Source organism: Nansenia antarctica (genome assembly GCF_963989245.1).
Source record: "Nansenia antarctica genome assembly, chromosome: 1".
Lineage (NCBI taxonomy): Eukaryota > Metazoa > Chordata > Actinopteri > Argentiniformes > Microstomatidae > Nansenia > Nansenia antarctica.
In genome coordinates, this window is record NC_137674.1 from 57,771,378 (window position 1) to 57,789,834 (window position 18,457).

An 18,457-nucleotide genomic window follows, 5' to 3' on the forward strand; every position below is an offset into this window, starting at 1 on the left:
CCAAATGAGCTGAAGTGAGATCGATCGACAGAACGCAGCTACATTTTCAAGATCCAGCTATAATTAAAAATCTCCTACCTAGATTTATTGAACTATCCTGTGTACACAATTATTTGTTTAACTTGCTAGTGATCTAACTCTCACACTGCTATAGAGTACACACACCAGCAAATCGGACAGCATTGATGGATGAAGAGTGCTCATCCAGCGTCTGTACTAAACCGTAGTCTTCCTCTGCGTTTAGGATGTGAATCAGGCGGTCCCGGCTAGCGGTGGCTAGCAGCTTCAGCCCCGTCTCAGGTTTGGAGTACTCCAAACACAGGATCTCTGAGTCATGAGCCTTTACCTTCAGGATCTCCTCCATACTCCTGAGGTCATGAATCCTGTAGGACACACACACACACGCACATACATACACATACACATACACATACACATACACACACACACACACACACACACACACACACACACACACACACACACACAAATCAGATCAGATCATACTGCAAGGCAGGGACCTACTGAGATTACTTCAAGTAGAGTCAAGTCACTGACTTTTCTCATAGTTACATTTTATATTTCTCACCTCTCTCAAACAAGGCCCTAAAATCAATTAAAGGTTGAACCATGGTGTTGATCGATGGGTCATATTTTGGTTAGTGCCTTCAACGATAACAATTGCCTCAAGAGCCACAATGGGACTGCAAGTAGACAGGGTTACAAGTTCAGTCTGTCCAAAAAGCACCCAAATAAACTCCACACTAACATCTCATAATAAAGGGGCTGCAGTTCATCTAGGCTAATTCACTGCTCTGCATTTAAGGATTTAATGTTAATTTGACTTCAAAGTGATGGTATTAAAAAATAGAATTAGCTTCGATGGACTGCCGCCATTTTATTATTAGTTGCAAGGATCATGTGTAGTTTATTTGGCCATTTGTTTTACCAGTGAATACATAGATATGGTTAAAAAATCCTGAATCAACATTTCAAAGTCACCCTGGGAAAACTCATTGCATGATTACACTAACAGACACTAACAGCAATGGTGCTTCTTTAGTTTGCCCACTACCTCAGCATCCCGTTGCGATCCCCAGACGCCAGGTGTTCTCCGCCTGGGCTGACACAGATGGTCCTGATGCCAGTCCTGCTCTCTGCAGTCTGCCCGTCCACCTTCTCTGTACTCCCATTCGCACTTCCCTCTGTGTCCAGCAGGGCGGCCGTGTTCTCTTCCATGTAGATGATCTTCAGCAGATCCTGAGGGGCAGTAAGAGTAGTGGTAGAGGTAGTGGTAGCAGTAGCATTAGTAATAGTAGGACTAGTAGTAGCAGTAGCAGTTGTAGTAGTAGTTGTAGTAGTAGTACTACTACTAGTAGTAGCAGTAATGGTAGTAGCAGTAGTAATAGTAGGACTAGTAATAGTAGTAGTAGTAGTAGTAGTAGTAGTAGTAGTAGTAGTAGTAGTAGTAGTAGTAGTAGTAGTAGTAGTTGTAGTTGTAGCAGTAGTAATAGTAGGACTAGTAGTAGCAGTAGCTTGTTTCAGTAGTAGGACTAGTAGTAGCAGTAGCAGTAGCAGTAAGAGTAGCATTAGTAGTAGCAGTAGCAGTAGCATTAGTAGTAGCAGTAGCAGAAGCAGTAGCAGTAGCAGTAGCAGTAGATATTTTAAACTCACATTGCTGAGGACGTTACGTGTGTGTCTCTGTGTCCGTCCCTCTGTGCTCCACAGTCTGACAGTGTTGTCCGTTGAGCAGCTGAGGAACACTCCGGATGACAGGTCTGACTCTGACCCTTCAGGAACATCAGGAAACATCTGGAGAACAGAGGGGGGATGGAGAACACATGGAGAACAGGAGGGTAACAATAAGAGAACCAATTTTCATAGCTCTTTCTCACTACTCTTTCCCATGCACTCTTTAAAAGATTCACAACGCTACATACTGTACAGATTTACATTCCATTGAAATCTTTTTCAGTATCTAACTGCTTTTCTCACTTTAAGTACAGACTGGCTTTGCCCTCTCTCCTAATTGTGGCTAATGCACTTTTTCCGCCCTCACTCTTAGAGCATTCAAGTTCAGGAATGGTCTAAAACGGGTGAAGGGTCTTTTTAGGAATGGTGTATTCCTGCCTTTTGAGCAGTTGGTGAGTGAGTACAATATCCCCCGCTCACACCTTTTCAGGTATTTATAGTTGTGTGCCTTCGTTGGGAAGCATTTCTCTTATTTTCCTTTACTCCCGTCGAATAGTTGGATGGATGATGTAATGATATTGTTTAGCAGGTATAACGCCTTGCACGTCTGGACACCAGGGGGCACAGTTTAGTAAATTTAGTTGAATAGATCACTCTTGGTTAAGGAGGAGACTTGTTGATTAAAGATTATTATTGTTCAGCATAAAAAATATATATAAATTTTAAAATAAATTTAAAAAGACTCTCAAGGGATGTCATGTTTTGGCCAGGGATGCCAGCACAGATAGCCAACCTGGTTTCAAAGTGTTCCACATGCAATACCTACAAAGTGTTCCACGTGCAATACCTACAAAAAATACCAGATAGGCCATGGCAAAAGAAAGCCACAGACATGTTTGAGTTTGAAGGAGACCAGTACTTAATCCTGGTTGACTATTATTCAAGTTTCATTGAAGTCAACAAACTGTCCACAACAAAGAGCCAGTCAGTCATCCACATTTGCAAGCAGCAGTTTGCTCGCTATGGAATACCAGATGAAGTCTGTTCAGACAATGGTCCTCAATATTCATCAGCAGAATTCTGATGCTATTCAAGCTATTCAGTGAAGAATATGTCTTTAAACATCATCTCCCACATACCCTCAGTCTAATGGGAAGGCAGAGAAGGCGGTGCAGACCGCAAAGACATTGCTTAAAAAAGCAAAATCAGACAAACAAGTCCCTCACCTCCCTCAAACAAGTCCCTCACCTCCCTCAAACAAGTCCCTCACCTCCCTCACCATATAATATATATATATATTATAACATTTGCCCCACCTTCTCAGTTATCTCATGTTAAACTCCCTAAGAAGAAGGGAGATGTAATGATTGCTTAGCAGGTATAACGCCATGCACATCTGGACACCAGGGGGCACAGTTTAGTAAATTTAGTTAGATAGATTACTCTTGGTTTAGGAGGAGACTTGTTGATTAAAGATGATTATTGTTCAGCAGTCAATGGAGTAAGCAGTCAATTCTTTACAGATGAGTGGTTGAATGGGGATTCAAGTTGTGAGTAGACTATATTGTGATATTCAAAAGGCTGCATCCCTGTCACTTAACCATATTAGGACAGCTTGGGGGGGAAGACTTTGGCTTTGAGATCTCGGATAGCTCCTAGCAATTGGCAATTAGGAGAATACATTCAACTTCTTTATGTATCAGGCATGGTTTGCTTCAATTTAAAGCGTTTCAGCCAGGATGTATCCAGAGACCAACTTGCTTCCGATGCCATCAGGCTCCAGCCACTCTATGTTCTTGTCATGCCCAACGCTGGTACAATTTTGTCTCTGTTTTTGAGACATCTTTGTGTATATTTGCAACAAGGAGATCAGCCTTGTGATCTCTCATCAGCCTTGTGATCAGCCATCTGACCCTGTGATTGCAGTCTTGGGTGTGGTCCCTGGTGAGGTGGCAGTATCAGTTGCCCAGTCAGACGCCTTAGCCTTTGCATCTCTATTAGCTCGACACCTGATTTGATTTAATTGGAGATCAGCTACCCCCCCTACACACAGGCGTGGGTTGGGGATGTAATAGCACATTTAAAGCTTGAGAAGCTGAAATACTCAACCAGGGGATCCACACAGAGATTTGATAGGGTTTGGCAGCAATTTTTTGGACTACTTTGACTTGGAATTCCCTGGTAGAGACAATGAAACATAGGATGACAGTCTAATTGATGACAATCTCTGTAATAACCTGTATTTTCGTTGTTTTTCTTCTTCATTGTCGGTTTTATTTTCTCTATGTTCTCGTCGATGTAATGTATTGTATGTTTTCACATTTAAAAAGCCAATGCAAATATTATAATTATTATTAACTGCTTTTCTGTTTATAAACCATCATCATCCTCCTCCTCATCATCCTCATCCTCATCATAAGAGCATAAAGATCCATTGGGAATTGAGTATCTGCCATGTTTTCACTGTGTTTACCTGAAGGTCCCAGACACAGGAGGCGTGGTAGAGGGCAGAGTGGACCTTGCCCACCCTACGGAGGTGCCTCACGTCCCATACGTACACACTGTGGTCCTTATACACACAGCTCAGCCAACGGCTGACAGGGTCATAGGTCACTGCCACAGAGTCGGGGTAGTGGGCCACCAACTTGTTGGAGAACAGGTGGCTGATGGGAGATAGGATGGGGAGCATGTCTTATTTTAGCACATGGGATACTACTGAAAGGCCTGATGAACCAGTCACTTTGACCTGAGAAAACCACTTACACCCAGCATGCCCTGTGTGTGTGTGTGTGTGTGTGTGTGTGTGTGTGTGTGTGTATGTGTGTGTGTGTGTGTGTGTGTGTGTGTGTGTGGGTCACCTGGCCTGTGTGACAGTGGACACGTCGGTGCCGAGGGCGTGCGGGCGTGGCAGGGTGCAGATGAACTGCAGGTCCACGGGGCTGAAGGCTCGCACCACTCCGTCCGAGCAGCCACAGAACATCAGCTCCTCGGACACGGACAGAGACGCTGCCACGCCAGTCTGGTGGACGAGACACAACACAGCAGATCAGACCTAGAACTGTGTCTGGTTCTTTTGTTTAGTTTTTTTAAAGATATATTCTCTGAGTGGGGCAGTCCCACTCGTATTTTTCATTTTATCGGACAGATATAGTGAAGATAGACAGAAAGTAAGGAGAAGAAGAGAGAGAGGACATGAGGTCAGCAGGGTATGGGACGGATTTTAACCCAATGCCGACATGGGCACATGTGTGCACTGTAGACCGTGGTGCTAGACCACTGGACCACCCCAGGCCACATCTATTTCTTTTTAATGCTTCAAGGTTTTTTACTAAGAACAGGCATAACCCATTCACAGTTTGAATCAAGTCCCCAAAATGAGACACAGTAGGCAGAGGGAACAAATCGATCTATTTGAATGCAGTAGGTTACGTTTATGTAAGCTCAGTGGCCTAGTCGAACTGGACTGATGACAGGTCAAAGTACCCCCATTAGAACAATCCTGAACAAATCCTGTCACGGTCCTTGTCTGTTCCTAATCTCAGACTAATTTCCTTACAGACAACAGGACCAGAACCCACTCACCTATAGAGACCAACAGTTGGATTTTGGCTTGGCTTGGCTTGGCTCAGCTGAGCTCTGATACAACAGCACTGGATGCAATGATATTGGAGCATCCCTTGCTGTTTCCCTATTTGCTTTCTTAATAACACAGCCAGTCAGTCAGTCAGTCAGTCACTCACTCACTCACTCAGTCACTCACTCACCCGGAGGTCCACCCACTTGTCCAACACCCTCTTGTCGTTAAACTCGCACAGCAGGCCAGAGGAGGTGATGCAGAAGGTGCTGTCAGACTTGGGGCCCCGCCCACAGGCCACATCACAGAAGAAGTTGTTCCTGAGCTCCCCCAGGAGCCCTGAGCGCCCCAGCAGAGGAACAGGAGCACTGGCCTAGAGACAGACCACAGCAGCTAGCTGTTAGCTCTTATGCTAGTTTGAACATAAACACATACACAGCTACCTAGCATAGTATTAGTACACAGCATAGTAATAGTAGTTGTGTTACCAGTGCGATAACAGTTTTGTATTATAACATGTTATGTCATCATTTGTATTGACATAGTTAATACGGGGAGATCCGTTCACTCCTAAAAATGCAATGAAAACATAAAAATGCTGGTATAAATGAAACAACCTTGATAGGTTTGGAGTGGTCCAGATACCAGAACTTCACATGTCTGTTCCCAGCGGTCACAAAGTAGGAGTTGTCCTCAGAGAACGACACAGCTGTCACCTTACTGGACACCTTGTTAGCAGCCACGACCGTGTCTTTCTACAAAACAAACACCAATATTGATATTTTAGATACATGAAACTTAAACATCAATAGCCCACAGTTCATTTAGAGGAAAATAGTGCTTTCACGTATAATGTGCAACACAGGTCAATGACGTCAACGATGATGAGAAATCCATTGACTGATAAAGCTGCGACATTAGACAGGTAAAGAGTGTCTCGAGTCACCGAAAGGACACATAGGACAGCTGAGAATCGTATTGGTTTACGGAAATGTCACACGGGGCAGCTCAGGAACCTCATTGGTTGACGGAGAGGTGATGTCGGGCAGCTGAAATGCCTATAGGATGGAGGCGACTGTACCTTCCAGGCCCAGACGTTGACCATCATGTCGTGCTGGTATCCCACGCTAACAATGTATTTGCTGTTGGGCGAGAAGGCCACACAGGCGACACCGAATTTATGTTCCAGCAGCTCTGCCACCTGTCTCCTCTCTGCCACCTCCCACACACGCACTGCTGGCAGGTGACCGCTCTGAGGGAAGGGGAGGTGGGGGAAGGGCATGGTGGAGAGGCAGCGAGAGGGAGAGTAAGGGAGAGGGAGAGGGAGACATGGCAGAGGGGGTTAGGAGTAAGATAAAAAAAAAAGGGTTAGGTCAAACATGGTAATGCCTTTGGTTATCTCTCAGCCAAACCACTGTGGGTTTGTTCTACCCTCAACAGCAGGGCCTTTAGAGATTACACACAGTGTCATCCATCATTAAAGAGTGTATCAGCACACCGTGTGTGTGTGTGTGTGTGTGTGTGTGTGTGTGTGTGTGTGTGTGTGTGTGTGTGTGTGTGTGTGTGTGTGTGTGTGTAATCAGATCATCCCCTCCGCTTCATCTCTGTCACATCTTCTTGATTGTTCTGTTTAATGAATTCATTATTGTCTCTTAACTGGGGGACTTGACATAACAACAGCGTGACATTGACCTTTAGTCCAATGAGCTGTTAGATCAATGTAGAGGTGTAAGATTAAGCTTTGTTCATAGAGAACAATAGGTTACACTCAAGTAAAACTACACGTAGGTTCAGAGGGGAAGATTTGCTACTTGGTCATTCTGTTGATTTGTGCCCAATCTCAGATCAACCCCAAAGCATTTGGGGTTAAATACTGGGTAAGGGTCAGAAATATTGCAAAACATTTTGAATCGGAGGGCAACATTTTTCATAATGCTCATAAGAGGGACAATTCTAGGTGATGGGAGTTATAGTAAAACTATTTGAAATTGTGCATTTTGGTTCTCATAACCAACAGAATGTCTAAGGCCATGGTACTTGGTACTTTGACCCCTGCTGCCATGGCAACTCCAGAGTGAACGCTCATCCACTTACAGGCAGAGAGGTTTTAATCAGCTCTAAATGGCTGTGAGGGATTAGGCTAAGGCGCAGCAGAGATCACAGAACACAGCAGCGACACAACCCACATGAGCTAACACTCCCACTGCAAAACACGGGGAGATATTCAATCAAAACTCAGTGTGCCATTAAATTAAACCCACAATGCAGGGCACCAGTAAATCCATTTCTAAACCAAACCTGTGTCTAGGGCATACTGTAAGTCCAAACCAGTGGAGACTGGTGGAGGTAGACATCGGAGGACTGGCTCATTGTAAATGCATGGCATGGAATGAGGCATGGTATCAAACACGTGTGAGTCCGTCCTCTCATTTCCTCCACCAGCCTCCGCTGATCCCAACACTGTTCTCACTTCATGCAGTGCGAGAAAATGCCTTTGAATTCGTGTTTTTACACCTAACGAAAAAGAGGAGACAGGAAAGGGAGATACTGTCATAAAGGTGTCCAAAATACTGTCTGAGGCCGCGTTCAGATGAGACAGAGGCGCAATAAGCGATGAGAAGTTGAGGGAATGACCGAGAGACAGAGAGAGTGGGAACTCACCTCTCCTGTGACAAGGTACTTGCCATCTGGAGAGAAGGACAGAGATGTGATGGTCTTCCTGCGAGAGAAGAGAAAAACACCTTACTCAGTCTAGCACCGCACGGAACATTCTGGCATTGTGAAAACACCAACTGGGTAAAGATATCACACTTAATAGTGCGATATGTAGTCAGTGTCTGCTTTGAACATTTCATATTCAGAACATTTAGGACCTCTATGAAAGTATTACTGCATGTACATTTCACTTACACACACAACTCGGTACTCCCGATATGGCCATCAATACACACACATCCGTCCTGGAATATCACTCTCAATTCTAACTGATTCTACTTCTATGGATGTGGCTGTCATGGGGATTCTGGGGGGACTCACCTGTTGAGAATGTAATGTTGTCTGTTCTTTTTGGGATTCAGCAGGACCACCACACAGCTACAGGGTAGAAAAGACTATTAGGGACACAAACACAGCGACGATCTATCTAGCTGGCCACTCCTGTCTCTCAGGAGTTTGATAGGCATAAGTGGCTGAGTAGGCTAGGCTACGCTAGCAGGCTAGGCTACATCGATATCGGTTCACCAACTAACTGAGGGACTTTACACACTACAGGGTCAACCGCAACCAGAACCATACAGTGCTGGCTTGGATATTTTCCAACTATAATAGTATATATAATATATAATAGTATAATAACTATATAATAAGTTGGATGCGTAACCAAGCCAGCCCAGAGCTAGCTCAGCTTGGCTCAGCTTGGTTTGGCTCTGTAGTGTGAATTAGGCTTGAGCAAATGCATAGATAGAATGTGAAGAATGTGGCTAAAATGTGGTCTTGTGCTGCCAATGCTTAACAAAGAGATAAGCTAAATTGTATTGTATAATATAGTATCTATTATAGCCTATTGTGTAAATATTGTGCAAATCTTCTAATAAAGTTTTCAATCAATCAATCAATCAAACAGAATGATCTACACCACATATGGGAGGGATAGAGGGTTGGTAACGTTGCCCTCCAAACAGCTCTTTGAAGGCATTGTTTGTTATCGAGTCTTAGGAGTTTTGTAACTATTAGTAGGGCCCAAAAATCCCGTTTTTTTTTGCTAGAGGGCCAAATCACTATTTTTGATTTGGCCCTCTAGCAAAAAAAAGCCGGGATTTTTGGGATGGACCTGGAGGCTAAATTCTTAAGGTTACAGGTATTTTTGATTTGGCCCTCTAGCAAAAAAAAACGGGATTTTTGGGAGGGACCTGGAGGCTACATTTTCCCTAAAAGGTCCCTAGAAGTCAAATAAATAATCAAACCATGTTAGCCAGAGAGTGGTCACAGAATTTTGGTTTTGGACCCTACTATATGCATGTAAGTACGTAAGCACTGTTAAGTTCTCCTGACGCTACAGTTCAAAAGCTGTTCTCAAACTGAGACATCAAGCCTGAGGAAGGCTATTCCATCCATCCATCCATCCATTCAACCATTCATCCATCCATCCATCCATCCATCCATCCATCCTTCCACCCATCCATCATCCCAAACAATGGGTCTGACTTCACTACAGTGCCTTGAGAGGCAGGGTCCCCTATCCCCTCACTAACCAACATCAGCCAGGATCTTCTGCTGCAGTTCAGCATGCTACACTTATCTGAAACCTGGGAACCCGTCATCATGAGCCTCCATGTCACTTCCTGCTACCAGCTCCTGTCCTTACACAACTTCCTGTTCACAGGGTGGGGGGAAGGGAGAGACGGAACACCCTACCAAATATCTGGCGACTGTCACAACTACGCTACATGCTACATGTCCTCAAAAACACTACTAAGTCCTCAATAGGTGTACCAGGATTATTAATAGAGAAGTTGAGAGGACTGGCAGGGTATGAACAATGGCGGTACAGTCTGAAAACACTGACACACACACACACACACACACACACACACACACACACACAGTGAAAGCTCTTACAGTCCTAATTCTTGTTGTTCCAGATATTGCCCTGCTTTAAATGGCTTTGACAAACCACAACTCAGAGGAATACAGAATAACCTACTTTATTTTCTTAAGACTAGCACCTTCTGAACTGTATTTCTCTGTTTGTTCCCTGCTTCTGCTTAGACTCGGCAACACTCAGGTCCTGAGAAATGCTGATTGACCACTAAATCCTCCCATCTGCAGCCTGTTTCAATTGGTCTTATTCAGCATGGAAGGGTCTCAGCCTCAGCTCTCTAATGCTGAGTTAGTATTGTACTGCAGTATCACAGGGCATCGCACAGCTCAGTACAGCAAAGAGATGCAAACAGAAAGAATGTGCTTAGGGTTAAAAAATAGTGTAGCAAAGACCATTCTTGATGGGTTTGAACAGTACTGTGTCACTGCCAGGGGATGCACCATGGTTGCCTTATGATATCATCAGCAGATACCACACACATTTGTAAAGCACACTATCTGATCCTGACAGAAGTGACCTCATCTGAAGGCTGACCAGGATTGGGTAAACGAAATTCCAGTCTTTGATTTGTCAAAGGTTAGATGTAAAGATAAAAGTTAGCCTTTGGGATTCATTTGAAGTAGCCTGTGTCATGACAGCGGTACATGAAGCCATGGATCCACACACAGCACACATACACACACACACACACACACACACACACACACACACACACACTCACCCTGCAGGATAGGCCACCAGACCAGAGCGTGGATCACAGGCCAGACCACTGTTCCCAGAGGCTGTGATTCCCAGTACTCTCTCCAATGTCACCTACAGTGGAGAGACAGAGTAATGTTGTCGTTTAGCTAAAACTGTCCTCAGTAAATAAAACTGTCCTCAGTAAAGAAGACTATGAAAAAAAGAAGATTATTCACTCGGGTGACACAACAAACAATCAGTTGTTCATTTCTCTGGGTAGATACATGGAATTGTATGGTTAACAAATGCTCAATATACCCGCTTGGAATGTAACCACAACATACGCGTGGTATTGATTTATTACTAAATTAGTAAGCATGGCGTCTATTCCATGTCTCTTTGAAGATCAGAGTTGTGTGGTATTTAATGTTACTGCTAAGGTCTTCCTGTGTGTGTTGTTGTGAGGTAATTCTAATAACAAGACACTTAGTGGTGATCATAGGGAAGAGGTTCTTCTGCAAATGCCCTATAGTCACATGACCAGAAGAAGACCCTCTGACTCAACCTCATGCAGTGGAAAACTTGTCACACAGTCATCAGGAGAAGAGCCAAGTGAATTCAAATAGCTCTGCAGGGACCTCTTTTTTTCTACAAACAGTAGAGTAATGCCACAACAGCATGAATGCAATAATACAGTGTTAAACAATACAAACCTAAAAGGGTAGGGAGGGACAGAACAGGGTCTTCCTTTTGACTGACATTCTGAAAACAATATTAATTTATTGTTCAATTAGGCAGTTGAATCTGTTTGGGTTTTTTACCCTTCCAAATCATGCAGGAGGGCTGTAAATAGGAAGTAAATTGGGGACAGAGACCAGAGTACAGCCAGGCTTACTTACTTATCTGCATCATTCAATCTAGTAATGAAAGGTACCACTTGGTAGTACATTGTTGGTTTGCTCACAATTGTAAGTGATAGAGTATAAAAAAGCCAATGCCTTGTAAACCATTCCTGTTGCACAGAGAAAACAAAGAGCTGAAGAATGATGCATTCAACAACTGACTGTATGAGTGGGACACTGGGGAGACTTGAGAATTGTTTTCCTCTGTTGAAAGCATTGGCTGACATCTACAGTAGATAGATGCAATAGAGAGTGTCACTGCATAACAGGGTGTCTATCCACATCCCTGAATTATTATATTGTACGTATGCATAGAAAATATAGGTCTATGCATGTGCTATCATTTAGAATGTCAGTCAAATGTATCACTCTTCACAGTAACTGTGATCTAAGATTCATTTATAAAGCAAATACAGTAGTTACATACTGAATAATTATTGTTCATTGGTCATTATAATTCAACAGTAGGCCCTATAGTCTTCATAACATTGATATCAAGGACCCCAATTGAAATAAGCCAGTGGCTTTCTTGGGTTTTTATCCTGTTAGTTGACCTTGTATGTAATATGTACTTTCATGTACCTACTTCTGCAATCTTCTAATAAAGTTTTCAATCAATCAATCAAATCATACAATAATATAAATCATAGTATTAAGTTATGTTATATAAGAATATAATATAAGTCCTCAAAATCCTAACGTTAATTTGACATATGTGGCACCCACCTTATTGGCAAGATTTTCCTTCTTATTCTTCCGAAGTTTGACGGATGGAGAACGCAACAAATTCTTTATGCGACTTTTTATTGTTGCCCCTTCACCTGTCATCTTGATGGTACAATATTCCGATAAATATTATAAAAGAGCAACCATCCAAAAAGCGATGTGCTTTGGTCAACAAAACGAGTATCCAATCTACATGAAAAGTCCCTACCCTGTGATACACCTGAGTTTGTTTGAGAACCTGATTTATGAACGCGCATTCAACTCCTAACTCCAGCTAATACGTTGTGTTACTGAGTAGCCAGTAAGCAGGCATGAATGTGTACACTTTTATTCGCTTGAGTGAGTAGGCCTATACGCTTTTAGTTTAAAGGGTTCTGTTGTAATGACTTTAGTTCATTCAGTTACGCGTCCTGTCTCTCCTCAATCCAATTATATGTCAGTTGATATCTACAATGTAGCGATCAATAATTTGTCACTGTTTCATGTTCTGATTAAAGCACTACTGAGATACGGTCTGTGTTACCTTGAGGACAGTGAGATCGGTAGGATGATTTAGTCGCTCAGATAAGGATACAGCTCATCATAATGTGGCTTTGTGGAAAAAAACAAGGCAATCAAAATGCACACAGACACAGTACGTAGGTCCTATGACTTTGCAGGTGCATGATGCACAGCCTGTCCACAACTGTAATACAACTCCTGGATTAAACACATTAAACACAGCAATTCATATGATGTTCTTAGATAGGATTATTTTCTGTCACTGGTCTAATCCACCTGGTGGTGTAAAATAATTATGTGCTTTCATGGAAATCTGCCTTGAAAAAACACCAAAAAATGCTTTAACGGTTTTATTAATTTTCAAGGCCACAGTATCTTGCCAACACACCTGAGTGACATACATAAGTAATTTCTCTGCAAGAAAAAATGCTTTGAGGAACAGAAGGGGTTAAAAAAAGAAAATACATATGTACAAATGTTCTTTTCATAGATAGGTCTGCCTACAGTATACTGTATCTTAGAAGTTGCGTGATTGTTACACAACATGGTTATTTGTATTTAGACTTCAAAGATGTGTTGTTTACACATCTTGAATCATGTAATAAGTTCCTCAAAATCAGAGGGTATTCCATCAACGTCGCTAAAGGAAAATCCAGGCTTATTCTGATCAATCTCGCAAGAGTTATAAAAATAAGCCTGGATTTTCTTTTAGCGACATTGATGGAATACCCCCTAGTCTTATTTGGTTATAATACAACAGGAAGCAACAAAAAAGGAACAATATTGCTAATTCTGAAAATGAACATAATGAGTAGTTGGAATTGCAACAAACTTCATGATTTAAAAAATATTGGACACAACAACCGCTGCCATACTACCGAGTGAATCTTGAAACAACATTTACAGTGTTTTTGACAGAGAATCATACATGGAACTAGCTACAATTATTCTTGGTAACCACTTGGAAATGGCCTAGGATGGAATTGATCCGTTCTGTGGTCATGTTCATGCAATTCCTATATTCTGCAAATTCAATCAAAGATGACACAAACCCCTGATAGACAAACTGAACAAAACAGGGGGATAGATCGATCATGCTATCGGAGTCTACTGAAAAGAGAAAAAATACATAGCTTCCCTACCTTTGTAAAGGGGATTAATTAACATTAATGCATCTTCTAGAACATAATACCAAAAAAGCATGACTGTCATATTCACCCCAACATGGGGCTAACCAATCTTGAACTGCTCAAATAACAACCATATTTTTCCATAGTCATACATTCATTTAATGTTCTCTCAACAACTTCATTATTGTGTAAAACAACATCCACTTTGTTGAGTTTTCCCAAGGAGGCAGGCAGATGTATACAGTAAAGCTGAGACTGGGAGGAATAACTACCCATACACACACAGGCATGTTTATCCAGGGGTCCTTTGGATTTATGATCAGGCACAATTGGTGGTGCTTTCAATGATTTGGCGCAACCCTTCTTATTCACTATGAATGAACGCGGACTAAGACGGGCGCGGTCCTGAATGGGTTTAAGACAAGACTGACGGTAGGTGTTGGATGATCTTGTTCCTCTGGTTGGAGCCCAGCTGAACTGAATGACCCCTGGTAATGACCCCTGCGCTGCCATGAGCAGCTCCACTAGTCCTCGTCTAAACGATACGTTTTCTTCACACTCGTCCCCGTAGCAGCGCGCGTCAAATGCCGGGTTGCAGGGCTAACCAAATATCGACCCACTTGGGCTGGGCTACCCCCAGTCTTCATCAAAACACTACTATCCCTGACGGGAGACGCTTCAGTATTCACAACGACCTTCCTAGGTCTACCCCTGGGCCTGGGCACTGGTGATACCACTGGCGCTACCTGCTGTTGTTTAGCCGAGCTACACTCAGTTGGAGTTAAAGGGCTCTCCGCAATCTTCTTCCTGGGCCTACCGACGGGCCGACGGGCTGGAATCACAGGGCTAGGGTACGGAGCTAGGGTACGGAGCAGAGAGGGCCTTTTGGGGGTGGCTGAGGTAGAGGGACTGAGGGGACTGGAGCTCCGGTCATTGGGCTTTTTTTTATTAACAAGTATTACTTTCTTCATAGGTTTATCCAGCGAACCATCCTTTGCCTTTGAGCCACTGTTCTCCTCTTTTTGTGCCAAATTGTCCTTTCCCTCCCGGCCCACGTTGCCCTTGTCATCAGATGGAGCCTGCACTAGCAACGCAGCCTCTCTTTTGCTGAGGGCCAACCCCCTACCTCCTGTCTCTCCTTCGGCCACCTTCTGCGATTCCACCGGTGGCTTCCAGGAGATGGTGTTTCGCTGAGAGATTGCAACGCATTGAGTTGTCCGGTCTAGACGGCCCTTGACAGAGTTTGGGGGGTTTACAGTCTTGTCGATCGTGGTAGAAGGCTTCTCCTTCTCTTCCACCGAGCTGTTACAGACCAGGGCTTTCCGCTCTCCCTTTCCCCCGTCTGGCCTCTCCTCTTCTGGGCTGTCTGAAGGCTGTTCAGGCTCTGTGGAGACCTTGTCCTGGTCCTTCTTAGGGTCAGAAGGCTGTGGGTCGGGGAGTTGTGAAGGGGTGGGAGCAGAGGTAACATCCTCCTTTTCCTCACTCTGCTTAGATGATATGGGTCTGGGGCGCACCACCATATTCATGACCTTCACTGTGCAAATAGGTTGCATGCTTAGGTTTGCTGTGACAAATAAAAACAAAAACACACACACACACACACACACACACACACAAATGTAACTACGATATTGTAATATTGTCATTGCGCCTTCGGTATAACTAACTTCCTTTATTTGTAATTATTCATCCAGTAAAGCGCAATGTATTGCATTTGTGTATGAAATGTGCTATACAAACAAAATGTAATTGTTAGTTCGATCGATCAATTTGAGTCATTCATTACGAAGGTAATCACATATGGGTAGTCAATCAGGAAGAGTTACCTGATTTCAAATAGGCAGGGAGTATTACCCTGCCTGTCTTGGTGCGTATCAGGGGAACCCCACTGACGTCCTGACCTACAGGAGAGAGAACCCCAGTCTGTCAGACACAACAACACACCCCAGCCAGACACAACAAACAAACAACATTTTATGACAAAAACAAGTTCAACATAGGGTTGTCGTTGTCGTCATCATTGCCACTGTATTCCACTGTCAAGGGAAGAACCCCATCACCAGAGTCAACATTGTCTTTCTCTAAAAGAATCAAGCTCCCAGTCGATTGTTTGTAACTGCTGAAAAAGATGTGATGGGTTGAAGCGGACAAATAAAAATAAAAACACACACACACACACAAATGTAACATATAACTACGATATTGTAATATTGTCATTGCGCCTTCGGTATAACTAACTTCCTTTATTTGTAATTATTCATCCAGTAAAGCGCAATGTATTGCATTTGTGTATGAAATGTGCTATACAAACAAAATGTAATTGTTAGTTCGATCGATCAATTTGAGTCATTCATTACGAAGGTACCGTATTTTCCGCACTATAAGGCGCACTTAAAAGCCTTTAATTTTCAAAAAAAACGACAGTGCGCCTTATAACCCGGAGCGCCTTATATATGGATCAATTGGTTAATTTGTTGATCCATACTGGTTGTACACGGCGCTCAAGGCGCTCTGTCAAAATGTTTCAGTACGACTGGTAAACTACAAAGCCGCACCGCTTGCAGCATTACGGTAATCAGTAAACACCGGTATACTGTGCTTACTCACAGTCCCACACCACAAGACCCCAAGTAAAGAAGACTAAACAGAGTTTCCGAGGGAACAAAGTGAGATTCTTGGTGCTTTCAACTTGAAGTTTTAAAGTACCCACTCGATATAATAAACAACAGTTTAACGATCACTAAACACTTATCATTTGTGTATTGGATTCATTATTCTCGTTTGCCGGAGGCTACCGGTAAGGGAGGGTTGACTTGTAAACATAGTTTCGTTTTAGCTCGTGTTCAAAAGCAAGAACTGTGTGTTCATCTAGTTATGTGTAGTTATGTGTTTTTAGCATGTCGATGTTCTCCCAGTATGTTGTCATGTTATTGAAATACAGTTTAGACCTTCGTAGCGATGTGTTTTGTTAGCTGTTAGCCGCTAGCAGCGTTTGTTGTGGTTTGGTCAGAGTCACTTTTCTCCCATTCAGTGTTTGAGGTGAACCAACATTCAAATACGCCTGTCGTGTTCAATCTTTCTCTGATTTGAATGTATGACACATCATTTGAAAGCTTACAATCTGTAGTTTAAGCATGTGTAAAAACTGAAAAAGTACGTTGCACATTTCACCAGGAGCTGTCACATATTGGTTGTTGGTTATAATTGTATAGCCTATTGGTTGTTTTCTGGTGTTGTTTTGCTCTGTTTGTAGTCTACTTGATGTATTTTTATCAGCTGTTAAATCACCACAGCGGTTAATCCACTAATAGAGATAATAGCAGATTGAAAATGCTTGTAGCTAACTACTCTATATCTCGTGGTTGCAGCTATTGCGAATTGCTATTCACGCGAGTCAGCTGTGAATCACCGCAGGTCCTTGACGCTTGTTGCAAAAATGGATGACGAACGGCTGATACTTGAGGTGGAAAAATATATATTTTTGACAGTGGAGCAGGTAGAACGTTGACGGTGACAACGCTCAGGTGGAGCTTGGACAACGGGAAGTTGACACAACACCGATGGAGAGGTGACGCAACGCAGTAGGTGGAGCTTGGGCGTAACGCAACCCCAGTCAAACGTTTGACTGCAGTATCTATTCTATGCGCTTTATAATCCGGTGCGCTTTATAATCCGGTGCGCCCTGTATATGAAAACAGTTCTAAAATAGGCCATTCATTGAAGGTGCGCCTTATAATCCGGTGCGCCTTATAGTGCGGAAAATACGGTAATCACATATGGGTAGTCAATCAGGAAGAGTTACCTGATTTCAAAGAGGCAGGGAGTATTACCCTGCCTGTCTTGGTGCCTATCAGGGGAACCCCACTGACGTCCTGACCTACAGGAGAGAGAACCCCAGTCTGTCAGACACAACAACACAGGGGTCTACACAGGCAGACAACAACAACACACCCCAGCCAGACACAACAAACAAACAACATTTTATGACAAAAACAAGTTCAACATAGGGTTGTCGTTGTCATCATCATTGCCACTGTATTCCACTGTCAAGGGAAGAACCCCATCACCAGAGTCAACATTGTCTTTCTCTAAAAGAATCAAGCTCCCAGTCGATTGTTTGTAACTGCTGAAAAAGATGTGATAGGTTGAAGCGGTATGGTGGACAACTCCACCGTACCTACCAGTGAGCAGGGCGTTGGTGGTTAGGGGGGAGCCCTCCATCTTGTGGACAGCGAGAGTTTTCTGCCGCTCACAGAGCCCCCTCAGCATGGTGGTCTTGCTCAACTCCTCTGGGTTTCCTACAAGGTTGACACAGGAGGGTGGTGAGCTCTCTACAATTTGTAATTTTGTTAGATTTTCAGTATATATACTGTATTTTCTCCGAAAACGTTTTAGCTCTAGTAGCACTGTACTAAATGCGAGTAGCAGGGGGAGGTAGAATTGAGAGGACGGACTCATTATAATGCATGGAATGGAATGAGGGATCCCATTCCTTATTCCTTTCCATGCATTACAATGAGCCCGACCTCTGATTCATACCTCCCCCCACCAGTGAGTAGAAACATTAAGCCCTGAGCTTGTTCAAACGCACCAGACAAGCGCGCAATCTTCTTCACGTAGGTAGACTGCATCTGGGTTAGCGTCCTCTTCT

General features: G+C 43.3%; 1 protein-coding gene across 1 annotated transcript in view; it reads right to left on the minus strand.

Moving 5' to 3' along the window:
- The window catches only part of LOC308151526 (mitogen-activated protein kinase-binding protein 1-like), a gene marked incomplete at both ends in the record, with an annotated part of 23,960 nt that extends 11,683 nt beyond the window's left edge, over nt 1-12,277 (minus strand). Inside the window, 12 exons of the mRNA XM_080524417.1 lie at nt 166-383; nt 1,076-1,260; nt 1,675-1,812; nt 4,166-4,355; nt 4,551-4,711; nt 5,457-5,639; nt 5,884-6,021; nt 6,348-6,518; nt 7,928-7,985; nt 8,303-8,359; nt 10,588-10,679; nt 12,176-12,277. Coding sequence (XP_080380543.1) covers nt 166-383; nt 1,076-1,260; nt 1,675-1,812; nt 4,166-4,355; nt 4,551-4,711; nt 5,457-5,639; nt 5,884-6,021; nt 6,348-6,518; nt 7,928-7,985; nt 8,303-8,359; nt 10,588-10,679; nt 12,176-12,277 — 1,693 coding nt within the window. The remainder of the gene's footprint in view (nt 1-165; nt 384-1,075; nt 1,261-1,674; nt 1,813-4,165; nt 4,356-4,550; nt 4,712-5,456; nt 5,640-5,883; nt 6,022-6,347; nt 6,519-7,927; nt 7,986-8,302; nt 8,360-10,587; nt 10,680-12,175) is intronic.
- Between the last annotated feature and the right edge of the window lie 6,180 nt (nt 12,278-18,457).